The sequence below is a fragment of the Moschus berezovskii genome, chromosome 27 (assembly GCF_049115385.1).
Source record: "Moschus berezovskii isolate FMDL1 chromosome 27, NW_MosBer_1.0, whole genome shotgun sequence".
NCBI classification, from domain to species: Eukaryota; Metazoa; Chordata; class Mammalia; order Artiodactyla; family Moschidae; genus Moschus; species Moschus berezovskii.
The window spans coordinates 31,904,370-31,922,645 of record NC_142486.1 but is presented as its reverse complement, the minus strand read 5'-3'; the positions used below and the strand labels follow the sequence as shown (position 1 = coordinate 31,922,645).

The 18,276-nt window shown below is 45.8% G+C and overlaps 1 protein-coding gene across 2 annotated transcripts in view; it reads right to left on the bottom strand.

The window, feature by feature from the left end:
* The window catches only part of TXNDC11 (thioredoxin domain containing 11), a 61,387-nt gene that overhangs the window by 1,112 nt on the left and 41,999 nt on the right, over positions 1-18,276 (bottom strand). For both annotated transcript variants that reach the window (XM_055409508.2, XM_088833091.1), the window contains 6 exons: positions 16,495-16,607; positions 14,205-14,405; positions 9,878-10,670; positions 7,480-7,622; positions 6,910-7,019; positions 3,361-3,441 (listed from right to left, as the gene is read on the bottom strand). In XM_055409508.2, coding sequence (XP_055265483.1) covers positions 3,361-3,441; positions 6,910-7,019; positions 7,480-7,622; positions 9,878-10,670; positions 14,205-14,405; positions 16,495-16,607 — 1,441 coding nt within the window. The remainder of the gene's footprint in view (positions 1-3,360; positions 3,442-6,909; positions 7,020-7,479; positions 7,623-9,877; positions 10,671-14,204; positions 14,406-16,494; positions 16,608-18,276) is intronic.

The window sequence follows — 18,276 nt, the reverse complement described above, 5'->3', positions numbered from 1 at the left end:
AAGCATTTATTACACATTATCTGAGCAAAGAGTTCTCAACTGGAGTGACTGTATCCCCAACCCTCTGGACAGTGGGCAACACCTGGAGATACATTTTATTGTCACGATGGGGAAGGTGTTACTGGAGTCCCACCCTTGACAGACAGACTGAGGGGCTCTGAAGAATGAAGGTGGCCCAGCCCTAAGAAAAGACAAAAGGGGTTCTATCAAAGGGTAGCCCTTTCCCTATGAAAGAAAGATCACAGGGAAATTAAAACCAGATATGCCCCATTTTATATGTTTATGGAAACTTTCAGGTAAATGGTATAATTTTTTTAAAACTTTGGGGGTAAACACATAACCATATCTTCCTTTAAAGCATAGTTTCCTTAACGTGTAAGCTTTCCCCATTGGGGCCTCCCAGCCATTCAATCAACAACTGAGAACACCCTGGCCCCTGTGAAGAGTGGGCTAGGACAGGCAAGCAGAGGTTAGATCTGCCCCCAAGTTCTGCAGCACAACCTGATCTTCCAGGACACAGCAAATATGAACCATCCCCAGCAAAGAGCTTAGTGTGTGTATCTGGGGACACAGGACAGAAAATGACACTGGTAAGCATGCTGTTTTTCAGTGTCTGGAGCAATCTCCATGAACCTACCTGAATGTGTGCTAAAATACTTTCAAACTCCTTAAGCAGCAAGGACACAGAGCATCAACAAGTTGCTTCCCAAACGGTAATCGTTTTGCAGGAGTGGCGGTAAAGGTCCCACTGTTTATCTGACTCTTCTGGAAGTTCACCAAGAGCACATATGTGCACCTCTAGCACGTAATAAAAGGTCAAATGCAAACAGGCCAATGGGCCAAGAAGGAGGGTGGGCTGCTCCTCTAAAAAAGTGAGGTCCTTCCCCAGGGGCCACGTTAGAGTGAACCCCCTCCTGCTTCTAATATGTTGGCCCAACGCTGGGCCAGAGCACGTGCCTTGTGAAAGGTCACACAGAAGACATGGTGGAACAAGAGTGGCTCTGAGATGCCCCTGAGTGGGAAGGTGGCCCTGCAGGAGAAGGAGGAGGCCCAGGTTGCACACTGTGGCAGAGGACAAGCTCTCTCCTATGGTTTCATTTTCATGATTATTAAATCCAACGTGCTCATTGAGGGCAATTTGCAAAGGGTGTAAAAAGCACACAAGAGGCATTCACCAGACCACTTGTAAGCCTCACTCCTGCAAAACCATCACCATCAACCCCCTTGATATCTTCCCTTCTGCACATATTTTAACCCAGTGCATGTGTAAATTTATATTTTACCAAAACGCATATGTACTCTTACATTCTCTTCATGAAAGATAACATAAGCATGTGACTGTGAGGAAGGTCTAACTGCATGTTGTCAGCCTTTTCATGTCCTCTTTTGCGAATTGTCAGCTCCCTGCCCATCTACCTTCTGAGTAAACTGAACACTCACATTGGACCAGCTAGTGAGGAGCTTATTCACTTCTGATTACCATTTCTTTTTAGGAAATAAGAAAAAAATTCTGTTCCTGGGCTGCCCTAGTGGCTCAGTGGTAAAGAACCCACCTGCCAATGCATGGCGCACGGGTTCGATCCCTGATCCAGGAAGATCCCACACGCTGTGGAGCAGCCGGACCCAAGTGCCACAACTACTGAGTCTGTGCTCTAAAGCCAGGGAGTGCCAACTACCGAGCTCACGTGCCCTAGAGCCCAGGCTCTGCCACAGAAGAAGCCACCGCAACAAGAAGCCTGCACACTTCAACTACAGCAGCCCCTGCTCACTGCAACTAGAGAAAACCCGCATGCATCAACGAAGACCCAGCACAGCCAAAAATAAATAAATAAATATTTTATAAAAAAGAAAATTTCCACTCCAGGGCAATAAGAGTTTGGTTCTCAAGCTCTCTCTGTTAATCTAGAACTGGACAGTCTTCTCTATTCAGTATTTACTTCCTTGACTTTTCAATTCAGGGAAACAAAAAGGGGCTGCAGCACCCTTCCTGCTGGGCATGAGCGACTCCCTTGGGCGGCCTCAGAGCGAAAAGCGCCCAACCCAAACAAGAAACCATCTAGCTGCTGGGAATGCCTTCGTGCAAAGGCATGTGCTGGGGGTTATGACTTCACTTCTTTTTCAAACTAGGCTTGAAATTTGAAAATTGAGGCATTAAACTTCACACCCCACCTCTGTCCCACACAAGGTGAAATTGCTTGTGTCATTGTCCACGCTTCCTGGACTGTGTGGCATTTGAGACGCTTCTTCGAAAGAAAAAGGCTCATCACCACATAGCAGTGGAATGGGGTGAGTCACGCTCTGTTTTTAGTCCGTGATCTGACAAGACCCTACTACCACAGGAAGTGTACCAGCAAAAATTCTTTGAGATAGAGAGGAAAAACCAAGGAAATGAATCAGTACACATGAAGGAAGCACTCTCCTTAGAGAAACACGCGAAGCATGACAGTGGCTGCAATAAATAGTAAAGGCGAGGGCCGGAGAATAAAATACGTGAGTTAGAGCATTACTAAACTCATCCTGCGAGTGCTCTTCCCTGAGAAGATATTGTCAAACCCATGTGATTGGGTCTCTGAGGACCCATCCTTTTAAAAACAAAAAGGAATTTATACAAAGAGAACATTTGGTTTGTCAGGCTTTAAAAGGCCAAGAGTTAATTTCCTTTCTACCAAAACATCCGGATCCATGTTCTCTGACCGCCAGGTCGGCGTCCTTTTGCTAACCTAATGGCCCATCCCTGTGCCTGGGCTCTCAGGGAGGGTGTCCTGACGGCTGACCTTGGAGCGCCCTTAGATGAATGTGAAGAGATCAAGGTGACAGCCCTTGAAGTGACATTCTCGGGAAGAAGGCTCTGTGAACCCTAGAATGGGGGTGCAGCAGGCGGGAGAGGCTCTTTCCTCCCTGTATCAGGAAGCCAAGGAAGCCATCTGCAGGGCTCAATGAGAAATGAATGACTCACGTGGAAGCAAGCAAGCCAGGCCTGGGTCCCGAAGAGCCCAGCCATGAGCTACTGTTTTGCCCACTTGAACCTGGGGCTCTTTGCTGTCGATCTCAGCACATACTGTGTGCTCATAAGGCCAAGAAGGGGAACGAGTTCCAGTGGCCACATTCATGCTTGTGTAAAACACACTCCGGGAGAGGCACATTTATTAAAACCACTACACCTGACACCCTGACACCAAAGCCCTTTTCTCCTTGGTCCCTAGTGGTACATGTTCCAAACAATGCATTTTATTCTAAATATTTTAGTAATATATAATGATTTACCTTTCACTTCTGTGAATTACCTCAAACCCATTTTATTTTCGGCAAAAGAATCCCCTCTGCCCAAATACTGGAAAAAAAAAAAAAATTCAGCATTACCTGTTACAGGGAAAAAATAAGACAGTAGGAAGACGATCAACCATGAATTCCCAAGGAAGATCATTCTGAGATACATCAATCCTGGCAAAGGGAAAAGAACAGAAAACATAAAATAGAGTGGCCCAAGAAACTCCAACCTGGAACCTGAAAGCATCTTCTTAAGTAAGTTAAGAACCCATGTGTGCCACATGGACTGGCTGCTGGCAGTGAGCACACCACTGGCAGGCACAGCGCACGCAAGGCACACCAAGGCTTCCAGGACAGCCAACTGCTCACCTGACTCACTGAGGGAAATGTAGTGGGTTTTTTTTTTTCCTTTGATGTGGACAATTTTTAAGTCTTTTACTGAATTTGTTACAATACTGCTTCTGTTTCATGTTTTGGTTTTTTGGCCAGAAGGCATGTAGGAGCCTAGCTCCCCGACCAAGGATTAAACCTGCACCCCCTGCATTGGAAGGCGAAGTCTAAACCAATGGACCACCAGGAAGTCCTGAAATGTAGTGATGTCTAGAAAGTAAAACTGAAATCCAAAAAAGAATAAAAAAGTCTCACTGACACCTGACAGGTAGTCCACCTAACTGATAGAATGTGGGCAAGTACTTTAACCCATGAATCAGCCCTGGAAAAAGGAAATCATTGCGCAAAATATATCGAGCCTCTGAAAATGTAAGAAAACTGGGAATGAAAGATAATACTCTATATTTTGTAAGTCTAGACAGAGACCAAAAAAATTGTATTTCCTTAGCGGATTTTAGATTAATTTTCTAATACAGGAAATGACATCTGGGCTAAATTACCCAACCTGTTCACTTGCTTTCTGCTGAACTAGGTAGAGGCACCTCTTCAGCCGACCTGCAGGAGGGCCTCCCCACTCGCCCCGGGACTGCTCAGCTGAAGCAAAAGGAACATCCTAGGAGGAGGAAGCAGACCGAAGAAGGCCCGCTAGGCCAGGTGTCAGTATTCACAAACAGTACATACAAAAGATGGAAATGTTCTGAATCATTAACTCAACAGAAGTTTTCAGAACGTATAATTGGGAGCGGGAGAAATCAGTGCCATGCATTTGTCCAGAAGGATGAAATTCACTTTAAAAAAAAAAAGACAAAATCAAATCATAACAGTTTTAAATAGCTTCACTAACAACACAGCACTCCCGCCTCCCCTTCTGAGAGGCTACAGAGAACATCAGTCCTATTTTTTAAGCAAGAGGTTTATAATCAAATACTTTTTCTCCTGATTTTTTACTTCAAGGAAAAACTAAACTGTAAAATCAGAAAAATATATTTGTAAACATCCCCTCAGAATCCCACTGGGCTAATCAGGACCTCTTGCCATTCTCATTCAAGTTCTGGTGTCTGTGCCGACACACTGTGAAGAGAAGCAGTCATATTTCACATTCTATTCTTTTCAAAATCAACTGTATGAAGAGCATTATTCTAAGGAAGGGGTAAAAATTCCATCAAATGCTCAACCATAATTTATGTAATAACCATTTTTATCCTGTCAGATATAAATAACGCTGCAATGATGAGCACATGCTTCTCTGGGAGTCCCATTTCCTTAATTCCCCAAAGTGAAATTAACTGGGTCAAAAGTATAAAACCATTTTTGCGACCTCTTACAAATGGTGCTAAAATGTTTTCCAAAAGCTTATGCCAATTTGCTGTCTCTATTAGCTACATGTGACTGTGACAATTTCATTTGATTTTATCAACACAAAATCCTACCAATGAGAATTCCCTGGCGGTCTAGTGGTTAGGACTCTGTGCTTTCACTGCCCTGGGGACTGGGTTTGATCCCTGGTCAGGACCTGGAAGTCACATGATGTGGCCAAAACAAAAACAAACAAACAAAAAAGACTGTACCACTCAAGAGCATTCATTAGTAAACGTAAATGACATCTTGTTACTGTTTTAATTTGCATTTACTAGATTATCACCTCCCTACTTGTTTATTCGCTCTTTCCTCTTAGGTGGAAAGTCTGTTCTGTGACCTTTCTTTCAGACTGCAGTCCTTCTCAGCTGTTTCTCCCTCCAACCCCCTCTTCCTCTGTGGTAAAATATACGTAACACAACACGTACATCTTAACCAGCTCTAAGTGCACCGTGCTTTCATAACGCTGTGTAACCATCACCACCACCTGTCTCAAGCTCTTTCATCCCGCAGAACAGGAACTGCCCCCACTTGACAAAGACTCCCATCCTTCCCGCACCCCTCGGTAACCACCATTCTGCTTTCTACCTCGATGACTCTGACTACTCCAGGGGCCTCGCGCAAGGGAAACCGCACAGTGTTTGTCCTTCTGTGTCTCATTTCACTTAGCATGAACATCCTCAAAGTGCACCCATGTTACAGAACGTCCTTCCTAAAATTTTTAAGGCTGAATAATATTCCACTATGTGTACAAACCACATTTTGCTCTCAGCGGTTTTCTTAAACCACTCTAACTTCTCAGAGTCTGAAGTATGAAGGCCTGATTCTGAATCCTGATCCCTTATTTACAGATTGCTTGACTCTGGGCAAGCTGCCTGATATTTCTGTGCCTCAGATTCGTCCTCAGTAGAAAGACAGTGGTGATCACACCTGTTCCACTGACTGTCCTAAGGATTAAGTCAGATAACGTGTATATATAAAAGTCTCACAGCACAGTAACTCCTCTAGTATGGCTCTAAATCATTACTTACGGCATACACAAAAGGAAAGACATATGTGCTGGAAAATACAGTTTTTGTCCTTTTGTAAGTCGGTTTTCTGTATTTTCGTTGTACATTTTTCTAGTGAAATCTGTTCATCTTTCTTTCACCATTTGGCAAGTTTCCACCCCTCGAAGCAACCAGCAAATCCAATATTCTATTTTCTGTCATTTTCTCTGATTTGATCTCTTATATTTAATTCTACCCATCTGAAGCAGTTTTCTTGGGGAGGAGGGAGAAAGAAGTTACAGCTTAAATTTAAATAATCGTCCCTCCGAACTGCCTACTACCTCATCCAAAAACTCTTTGAGCATTGTTTTTACAAAACAGTGATTTAAAATTTATTTGTTTACTGAAGAACCCACATACAGTGCCATGGAATCACACAACTAGACCACCACGTGAGTATCAGCCAATCTTCCTTCTTCCTTTCAGGAATGAGGAGGGAAACAAGGCCTGCTGGAGAGATTTGCTCCAGGTCCCAGGGCTGTTGACAGTATGTCAGAGATTGGCCCCCTTTGGCTGGGCCAAGGCCCCAGTGATGTATATTCCAGAAAGCTGGCCACTTGGGGGGCTGTCTAAGCAAACAGGTCAGCACTGCTCCCACAGAAACACCCTCGTGCTCCGATGAACTTGATCAGGGCTGAACACACTCAACATCATGCAAGGAACACTCAGTATTCACCAGGAAGACTGGCGCCAATGAGGTTTTGCCCACAGCTTCCAGCTGACAATCAACCCAGTCTTACCCAAGTCCACAGAAAACATGCAGACCGTTGCAAGCCACGTGGCTAAGCTGGAAGCAAGAGCAATGACAGGCACCCAGCCCAGCATGCGGCTGCACGGGCTTCCTTACCTCGCCACAGTGAACGTGTCTGAGGGCAGGAGCCGAGCTAGCTGGATGAAGACGTGATTGAGGGCTGGACAGAAGCCGCACCACTGTGCATAGTAAAGTAGCAACACATCCTGTGGGAAGAAGTTGGCTGTTACTGGGCTTCTGGGGTCCTCACTGTCCTTAGAGCCTGGCAGGCATTCCATAAATGCTGCTCACGCACAAAGTACAGTGAAAACTTGATCTCTGGGTATTTTTTAAAAATATTTATTTGGCTGCACTGGGTCTCTTAGTTGTGACAAATGGGATCCAGTTCCCTGACAAGGGAACTGGGAGGCCCGCTGCACTGGGAGCTCAGTCTTAGCCCCTGGACCACCAGGGAAGTCTCTGATCTTTTGGTGTTTTCAATCATGTATTTTTAAGGATGTTTTGCGATCACAAAAGCACCATGTAATTCACGCACGTTCTGCAGTAAGGCTGTCACGTGGCCAGTCTTCTGTACGTCAGTACCAACTGCTCCACCCGTGATTGCAGCTGTGGAAATTATTTTAATAGGTACAGATGGCTTGATTTCTGTCTCACTCGATTCCATACCTGTTTCTGAAGGACTACTTCCCAGAAGGTGTCAGTCGTCACTTCAGTGATTAAACGCCGAGAAGTGAACTGGGTAGAGTCACTTCCAATAAGATGCCTTTTCAGGGGACTGTAGAGAACGCTGAAGTTTTGAATGAAAGACTCTAAAAATAAAGAGAAAATGAGATCAGCTCTTCTCTTGGTACAAGGAGAGTAGCTGGCCCACTTTAAACTACACACTTTAAAAACTGGGCTGACTTCACAGGCCCACATTTTTAACACTTTATGTACAGGCAGAACTCTGAACAAAATCCACACAGGAGGGGACCGGGGGTCGCATTGGCTGTAGTAACTCAGCAGACAGCACTTTAGCTAACAAAGCACTGCTCAGAGTTCCACGGTCTACCGTGCACGGGGCTAGGAATTCGACGCTCTTTGTTTCTAACACTGGTCCACAAGACACCAGAGACTGGGTAAGTCATCAACGAGTCACCGTTAAGATTTCAGCCTACAGTCCCGAGACCTTTAAGCCTGACTACCGATGCAGTAACTGCACAAGCCACTGTAAGGTGGGAGGTGCTCAAACAACCGTTCATCTGAGGGTGAGGAGCTATGGTTTGTGCTTCCTTTACTAAAGCTCCTCAAGTTTCTTCTTTAATTAAAATGGTAAGTGAAATAAACATCTATATTTAGTGGGAAAACAGCATAAATAAGACCCATAAATAATCCAAAACCCTAACTTGAACCAACAGTCTTACTCTCTCCACCAACAACTATGTCTTCAGATTCCTTTGTTTCATCTGAAGCAGCACTAATCTGAGTTTCATTTTTTTTTCTTCTCTCTCCATTCTGAGGTCCTAGTGAACAATGACAGGCTCCGTGGAGGAAGGAAGAAGGGAAGAAGGTTGAGTGAATACTAAAGAGAATCAGTCATCAACATCTGAATGACACTTAGTTGATTTTTGAAACATAAAACCCAGAACTGTTCACTAATTTGAATGAGGGCTGAATTTTGAAACTGCCCCAGAGACGGCTGACTTCAGAGTCACCTCTCCATAACAACACAGTGGATGTTTTTGTATGAGGACTCTGACAAATTTTGTCACCAACCACAGGACAGAGAACAACAGAACTAGATGTTTCAGAGTACATACAGAAGATGAAAAGAAATCAGAAGGCGGCTTCTTTCAGATCACCCTTAAATTCAGGGTGCACCCATCATGCTCACTGAATGCTTGAGTATCAGCACAGGAGGCAGGAAAATCCAATCAACGCTTATTTTAAAAATACAGGCTTGTTTCATTTTAAGAAAACTCAGTAGAGCAAAACGTAACTTCAGGCAACATGAAAGAGGAGCAAGGTGTGATATCAAAAGTGGACGCACTTCATTAAGTGACTATTCACGGGGCTCCTCTACACACTCAGGAGGCTTCACATTTTAGTATATAATTTGATTTAGGAAAAATAAATTACCATTTACATCAGCCTTTTCAAATGCATCTCATGTAAGAAACAAGCTTCACCTGGACTTAAAAGACAGCACCTACAGTGACTACTATTTAAAGGCTTTGAGTTTCTTCATTTCATGCTCTCCAAAACTTGGAAACTAAAGGTTGCCCTCCCCACCACATTCCTCCTGTCTCCACTTGGCAAACGCCGGCTTTCCCCCGTGGTTCCAACGAGGCTGAACTAACACAGCTTTTGATTCTCACTTCCTTGTGTGCACATCAAGGATGTTAGCGAAGCCCTGGGAACAGGACACGTGGGCTGGGTCTCTGCTGCTGCCAGGCTCTAAGGGCAAGCTCGGGTGCTTTCCCACAACGGTGATTTACCCTCTTCCCAGCCCTGCCCTCAAAGTGGGTCTTGCTGGTTTGCAGTCTGACACTTGTTCATTGCACTTGACACTTGCTTGTTACCATCGAGGCACCCAAGGTCAAGCAGTATTCCTCAACTTTTGCTAAAAAAGAGCAGCAGAACAAATTAGGTCTGGTGGCCCCGATATGTAGTTAAACCTCCAAGACAAAAAGGGGGCCAGGTGGTTCTATCATTCTACTGCTTTCTGTGAAGCTCCTGCCAGGGCTGTTCATCAGCCCCAGGGGAGTTACCACCAGACCCCCTTGCCACCAAACTGTCATCACTGTGGCCAGGTTCCCACCTTGGAAATGCGGCAGGTACTGCCAATCTGGGACGCTGGACTCTTAGCCCCCAAGGGCTAAGTGATCAGCTTATCCAGAATTTGAAGTTAGGGAGTTTCCGTTTCATTTAACGGACAAAATTAGCTTCTTTTAAAATTACAACTGCAGTGTGAAGATTTAAAATGAGCTAATAAGAGCCAATCGTCATGATATCCCTAAATAACAGTCACCTATGGAAAGTTAAGGAAAGCGTTAGGCTTGGGGAAGGAAATAGCCCATGGTACCTAGGGTGAACTTCATAAGAGCCTGTTTTGGATCCAAGATATAGTGAGACTCTTCTTTCACGTCAACGATTGCAGCAAACTCCTTCACCCGTGCGGCGCTTGGAGCACCCAGCCTCTCTGCGTACAACCAGAACAGATTAGAGTCCAGAAGGTAGATGTTTAGGGTCTTGTTGGTTCTGCAGCTCAGGCCTGTGAAGCTCGAGCTATTCACCTCCAGTTCAGGAAAGAGATACCTGTTCTCCTCAATGTGAGGAACAGAGCCCGGGCTCTCAACCTCGCACTTCTTCTCCAGGGGAGAAAATGCAATGGGCGGGGTTTCAAAGACACCTTGTTCAGAATCAATGAAGCCCGCCATGCTCCTGCTTATGGTCCTGCAACATGCAGTGTAGTAGCTGAAAGGGCTGTAGAAACTTAGAAAATTGCTGCATTCTATGCTGTCTGATGTCACATGATAAAAGGTCTGCTCCTTGAGGTAGAAAGAATCCAGAGCTGCTGCCATCTCGAAGAAGCTGCACTGGGGCACGCTGACCGAGCTCGGCCTGAGGCCACCGGCTGTCTGGTTGACACACAGTTCACACACATTGTGGGTTCTGGAGATGGAGTGCCACCGCGGCAGCACCACCGTGTTGCAGCAGGGTGACGCTGTTATCAGCGGCGGGTCTGATAGCCGGGCTGGGGGCTCGGGTGCCAGGGACTTGAACACCGGGGCGTCCACTCGTCGCAGGTGCTGGAGGAGCCGCTCCACCACCTGGTCCCCGTGACAGTTGTTGTACTCCAAGGCCACTTCGGTGATCTGAAACACAGGGTGGAGCTCGTGAGAGGCATGGGGGCGGGTAGGGAGCCAAGGGACTGACCCTGGGGCCCACAGACCTGGAGAGCATCCTGTCTGATTCAGAAGGAAGAGCCCTGGCCGGAAACAGCAATAAACAGGAAGCTGTCACACCTACAGCTATTAATAAAGAGGTCTGGGTCACATCTCAGATCATGTCACTCTGTTAACAAATACTGAACCACCTGTTCAGAGACAGAAGGGGTCTTAGAGGGAGATATCTTAGCCTATCACGTGATGGGGTGAAGCAGCTCACCCCACAAGACACATCTGGGTCGTCGAAGAACCAGGAACAGAATCTAAGTCTGAACACCCAGCTGAGTCACTTTTCTTTACATCCTTAAACTCCTCCAGAGGAGTCTTCATTCCTCCTCTGAAATATAACAGTTTAGCCTAAAAAAAGAGAAGGAAATGGCATCCCACTCCAGTGTTCTTGCCTGGAGAATCCCAGGGATGGGGGAACCTGGTAGGAGGCCATCTACGGGGTCACACAGAGTCGGACACAACTGAAGTGACTTAGCAGCAGCAGCAGCCTAAAAAAACTTGCCAAGCACCTAATGAGTAGATCATCTATTTCCCGGCATCTATGTTTCCAAATAAATTAATGCACCAGAGGAGCTCACGAATTCAACCTGTTCTAAACCATACTCCTCCATTTTGCCTTCCTGCTCCTGCACCACCCTCTCTGGAAAATGTCACCATCAAACCAGAAACATCAGCCAGCCCTCGGTTTCTCCTCCACGTCACCCACGCCCCCAGTCAAGCCAGCACTGACTTGGGCAGCATCCTTTTGCATCCTCATGGCCACTGCCTCGACTAGGCCTCACTCCTCACAGACCGCCATTCTCTCCTCCCGCCTACTGAGCCTCTACACTGCCACCCCTTATTTTTAAAAATGCCACCCAAAGCATGAGGCTCCTTTGCCAAATGACATTCAATGGTTCCCCTTATCTGGAGGGTAAAACCAAACACAGTCTTACCCAAGTCTGCCTTTCTGGTTGGTCAGAGCCTCCTCCACCTGACAAACCTCAACACTCTCCCCAAGACCCTACACAGTAAAGGCAACCCTACTCCAACCTGGGGAGAGGCAGGTTCTGCATTTTTATGGTCCCAGAAGTCCTTCCCAGAGAGCCTCACAATTGTCTGTCGAGATACCCCTCTTCCCCACAGACTCAGGGATCCTCACGGGCAGGACTGGGCTTGATTTATCCTGCTGTCCCCCCGAGCCTCGCCCAGAGCCAGGCACGTAACAAAGGCTTGATAAACACCTGGTGAACGGAAGGCATCTCAGGGGGATGTACACACTCTTGCTTCTTGGTGAGATGGTCCGCTTCACCCTGAGATCAGTGTTAGCCATTTAGACTCAAGTTTCATTCCAGGACTCTTCCATTTCCAAACTCAGGTGCTTTCACCACCCTATACCATCCCAGTTTAATGCAGAAGACGAGCAAGTCATTCTAACCCAGAGGCACTCATACTCCCTAAAACAGAACTGTGCTAACTTGGTCAAATCCTGCCATGGTTAGCTAAAGGGTGTTAAGTCACTTAGGATTTTGTTTCATTAAAGAGGGTGAGTGTGTGTGCATGTGTGTGTAAAAGTACTTCTCCAATTTAAAAGAAAACCCACAGTTTATAACACATGATACTTATGGACAAATTTAAGACACATGTGTTTGTACAGAAAAACAAATTGTTGGACTAGTTCCTGGGCATAAAGAAGGTTACTTTAGATGATAAAACCCGTGTTTCAGTACCCCCTCCCCTACACACATGTACACACAAGAATATCTCAGCCCTTCCTAAAGCTCAAGGGTCCCACAGCACATGATACTGAAAGTTCAAGCCAATGTGATTAATAAAGAGCCCAGCTGCCCTCTTGCCCCATCTGGGTACTACTTTATATTCAAAGACATAACAGATCACCACCCCCAGGACCCCACCAAAGCCACAAAAATTCAACTACAGTCAGCCCTTCATATCCTGTATCTGCAATTCAAACAACATGGATCAAAAATATTTGGGGGAAAAAATTCCAGAAAACAAAGCTTAAGTTCACTGCACACAGGCAACTATTTATACAGCATTTATATGGTATTGAGACGTACAAGATGGGGGTTTGATCCCTTGGTCAGAAAGATCCCCTGGAGGAGGGCATGGCAACCCACCCCAGTATTCTGACCTGAGAAATCCCCAGGACAGAGGAGCCTGGCATGCTACGGTTCAAGGGGTCGCAAAGAATCAGACACAACTGAGCAACTAACACCGTCACTTACACAGTATTAGGTATAGGGATTATAAGTAATCTCAGAGATGATTTAAAACATACAGGACGACGTGCACAGGTTATATGTAAATACTATGCCATTTTATAATTCAGAACTTGAGCATGTTTGGACTTTGGTGTATGCGGGGGTCCTGCAACCAAACCCCCATGGATACCAGGGGATGGCTGGTTGAAAACCCCACATTTACTACAAACAACTTTAAGAACTGTTAATACTAGAGCTTCTTAGTAAAGGAAGAGTGTCTTAGTTCATAAAATAACTGTGTAGTGAAGATTTTCCAAAGAAATGAAATCTTATTACTTCAAGTCCTCCCTAATCAGAGAACCGACAGAGTCATTTCACTTCCTCTTCCTCCCTCCTCTAAGCCACGGGAGCAGCGTCCACTCAGCAGGCCCCCAGCGGGGATGAATCATGTCAGCAAAGAGGCTCCAGAGTAGCCGTGGGAGGGGCCTGGCCTGGCGAGGGTCATGCCTCCCCGTCCCCTCAGGAAGGCTCCTGAGAGGGCCCAGGAGAAGCAGCATCTGGTGAGCCTGGCCAGTGGCTCACGGACTCTCTGAAATTGGTTTTGGCCAATTAAGGGATCTCTGGAGGGAAGGAAAAAATTTAACCCCCAGTAAACCCAATTGAGCAATCCCAGGCGCTCTCTGCTGATTGTTACTGCTCTCTCTAAGTGCCTCCGAACGATCCATACATAAAATAAACTCACACCCAGAGACAGGCAACGCACGCAGAAGAGGCAGGCGGAAGGGGCTGACTTCTGATGACGATCGGCTCTGAAAACCGCTCTTGTGAGCCACAGAAGGGTTAGGAAAACACAGGATCCCAAGGTCACCCTGCCACTGCTGGACTAAGTGTGGTCAGGGCCACCAGCCTGGCCAAATGCCTGTGATGACAGCACCCTCAAGGCCACACTAAACCTGTGCTGTCCACCCCCTCCACCTTTCCCGAACATTAGTCGCCGCAGGAAGAGGGAATCTGGCCCGTCTCCAAAGAGGCCTGGTTTGACCGCCCAGTCTGCTCCACCTCACCCAGACCTGAGACACTGTCAGTAATGTGGCCGGAGAGGCCATGGTGGGTCCCAACCAAGAAGGTACAGGCTCTCCTGCCCACTTACAGGAAGGAGTGGCACCATGAAACGCAGCAGCCACTCAGCGAGTAAGGGTAACCACTCTGATGGTGGGACAGAGAAGCCTCTTCCCACTGTGGCTCTTACCTCATCTATCAAAGGGTGACTCTCGGCTAAGGGATTAAAAGGTATGAATAAGAAAAGTGCTGGTCCTTTCTTCAGCTCGTTGTTCAGCAGGAGACTCTTGCCGCCGTGCGGCCGCAGCCATCGGAAGAGCGTCTCTCGGTTTTCTAAGGCCCACTTATAGATGTTCTCGGCGGTGTAGTTGATGACCTCCCTGGGAAAGACCTGGGAAGGACAAATGCACAAACATAAGAGGCAAGGCGGGACCGCAGCACCACCCCTGCCCGGCCTCAGACCTCTCTTCACCAGGGAGGAAAACGAGGCTCAGAGTGGCCTGGGCAGCAGCACTCGGGCTCTCCCCCTCCAGACAGGGCGCCTCCTCACAAGTGGTTTGGAAAGCAAAAGCTGCTATGAGAGGGGACTTTCAGATCATGGGATTCATCTTTGCCCCTTTAGGCAGAAAAGATGAATTTGTTTATCTATTAACAAATAAGTTTCCCTGCCTGCTGCTGGCAACAGTGACCTCTACCTTCCTGCATAAAGTGATTGCTAAGGAAACAGAAATGATGGAGTCAGGGGTCATTTTATCCTTGGGAAAATCATGTTCCCCTTGTTCCTGGGGACGCTGTTAGGGCAGAAGTTTCTATCTGCCTTGCTCACCTGTCTCCCTACCCCCATTCCCCACCACAAGGACAAGAATACCTGGCACAGAGCAGGAACTCAACAAATATTTGCATGAAACCCTGAGTGACCTAGAACTTGTATACAAGGCCACGGATCATACTTTATGTGTGCAGAATTAAGGAGAGATATGCCTAGATTTTTTTGCTTTTTCTCTAACAAATTATGTCAACATAAAATTATTTTTGAAATTCCAATGATATAAATTACAGGGTTTCAAACAAAACTCCCCCAAAATGCTTGGAGAGTTCCACAAAATAAGATATTTTATACTTCCCCAAATAGAGGTTTAAATTGACTTACAACAAGATGTCCACTGCTTTTATAAAAAAGATGTCCACTTTTTATATAAAAAAAAAAATACTGGTATCCCATTAATATTTCATTTACTGAAAGGAGTTCTGCTGCTCTGTCAATGAGCCACCCTTAAAAACTATGGAATTGACATCATGAATTCAGAATCTTTTTCAGTATCTTTCTCATAGTCCTATCTTCTTTTCGCCATCTATTTTAAACTTCTTTCTCAGTACCCACGACTATACATAAACATGATATACGTTGCTTGTAAAGCATGTTACAAAAGAAGGATGAAGAAGAATGACAGACGGCAGAAGCATATGAAGTCCACAGAAACTTAAGACAGAGGCACAAGGAGAATAGGCGGGCGACAGGAGAAACCGTCAGATTTTGATTCTGAGTGGGATGGTGGGAGGTGGAAAAAAATGTTAATTGTCTTCATGAACATTTCTATCTAGAAAACATGGAAAATATTTGACTTTAGGAATATAAACTGCAAGAAGTAAAGTCAGCTGGGTTACTAGAGAAAGGTAGAAGCCAGGGAGACTGGCCACGGGGAGGGTCCCTCAGCAGTCCCTCCACAGGCAAGAGCCTTGTACGCTGAGCCGAGGGCAGCATGGGTTTAAAGGCTGGGTACACTGGGTATGGGGGTTCGGGTCCTCACTCAACCTGTAAGTCACTGACACTATCAACGAAGCTAGAGAGAGAAAACACTGAAGAAAATAAACTCAGCGCTGGGGCTGAGGAAGTAGCAACAAACAGAGCAGAAGAACAGGACTAAGCACAGCACAGGTCAGAAGCTCAGAAATAGCTAAGTTGGGGCCAGTCCACCAACAAGCAAATAAAATCAGGGAACAAAGACAACAATGGAAAACCGAGGCGCTCTGGGGCAGGAAGCCACCAGCTTCTCACTGTGACTTGTCAAGACTTCCAAATCCATCTCATCAGCTAAAGGAGAAAAGCATGACACGTTACTACTCTTGATAAATGGAACAAATGAACAAAGGATATCGCCCAATGGAACCTTAACCTTTGAGAACATGGTCCCAGAGGAACACTTCTCCAATACAGCAATTTTGCAATTTCATCCAAGAAGGAAAGCTAACAAGGCTGCATCAAAATCTAAGAATATAAACAGAATTTCTAGCTGTTAAATCTGAGAGCTCTGGGGCACTGGGCTCTAGAAGGGGCTGAGGGGACTCGGTTTCCATATAAAACCATGTGCACTCTCCTAGAGACAGCATCTACAGGTTTCACCCAGTTCTCAAAGAAGTCTATGATCTAAACAAGGTTAAGAACCACTGCGCTAATAGAAACGTGATTTTAAAATACTTACAAGTGATGTGTTGAAATGTCTATGTAAATACACACTTCCAGAGTGTACTAAGGATACCAGTTTCGCAAGATGCTTATTTGTGATAACCCCAAATCGTACTGTTCCTAGGTAATCTGAAACAGAAAATTTTCCTTTATTAAAAAGAAAAAGCCTATGCCTTAAAACAACCACAAAACCCAATGATCAAATCTTGAGACACAAATTTCCCCGGAGCAAAGCTCTTTTTGGCCACCTAGCCTAGACCGAAAAGGAGGAGCCGAAGAAACCACCTCCTAAAACAGATCGCGTGTCTCCTCCCGAGTACCTGCCTCTGACTAGGACCTGCACTGTTTCGGTCCCTGTTCCCCTACTCACGAGCCTCACCTGAGAGCCCAGGCACATGCTATTCTCTCTGTCTGGACATTTCCATGCCAGTTCCTTCTCATCATTCACATCTCCCACCCCACTTTCTCTGAGAAGGCTTCCTTGACCACCTGCTTCCAGACAAAAACACGAGAGGATGTTCTGTAAGGGGACACCAAGGCTCCCTCCTGACTCAAGCCTTCTCTTTACCATTACTCTAAGCTTTTAACAGCACTTACTAACATTTACATAATCCTACTGATTTATTTAGATTTTCTTTGGTCCAACTTCCTCTTAAAACCTTTTTTATTGCTGTTTACCTCAGCAGCTACAGCAGCATCTGGGCATACGTGTATTGATCTCTTCAGCAATAAATGTTAGTTACATGAATCAATCTAGCATATACAAGGAACTCATATGAATTACTAACAAAAATAAAATAGTTAAAAATGGGCAAATCACAGAAAAGGAAATGTCAGAGGCTAACTAACTGTGCACTTAACCTATTTCGGAGGAAAGCAAATGAAAACACAATTGCCACTTTTCACCTTCAAAATGTCCCAGATCTGAGACATAGGAAGTACCAGATATTGATGACCAGTAAAGAAATGAGTGCTCCGCTGCACTAGTGGAAAAGGCAGACTGGCAGACACCTGGGAGCGCAATCTGCTGTGCTGTCCACGATGGAACCCGGACAAGGCCTGCAGCCCCCAATCCACTTTTTGGTGCCTACACATGTCCCGTGAGAGTTATACCTGAGGGCAGTCACCAAGGAATGGCCTGCAGATGTTGAAAACTGTGGGGCAGGGCAATCTATACAGCCTGAATAGATTTTCTAAGACACATGTGAGTAAAAAAGCAAAGACATAGTGTACCTTTTATGTGGAAAAATCCCTCACACTTATAAAGTATGTTTTCTCCCACAGGCACATATGGTTACAGATGTATACACAATCTGAAAGGATAATAAAAACTGTTTTGTGTTGGGGGTTGGAGATCAAAGGGGACTTGATCCTTATGTGTGAAGCTTTCTTTTTCCCCCTAAGGAGTATATTTAATGTAATATTTGTGTGATTAAAAGCTGACTAAAATATGTAGTATTAGAAGAGGGTGGATAAAACGATGCAGGAAGAGGTGCATTTTTTCCTGCCCCCTCTCCGCTTTGCAGGCAGAGGTTGAGTGAGACAGCAGTTAAACATCGTGTGCTACACTCAGTCGCTCAGTCCTGTCTGACCCTTTGTGACCCATGGACTGGAGCCCGCCAGGCTCCTCTGTCCGTGGAATTTTCCAGACAAGAATACCGGAGTGGGTTGCCATTTCCTTCTCCAGGGGATCTTCCTGACCCAGGAATCGAACCCATGTCTCTCGTGTCTCCTGCACTGGCAGGTGGATTCTTTACCACTGCGCCACCTGGGAAGCTCTGACTCTATCTTATGAAAA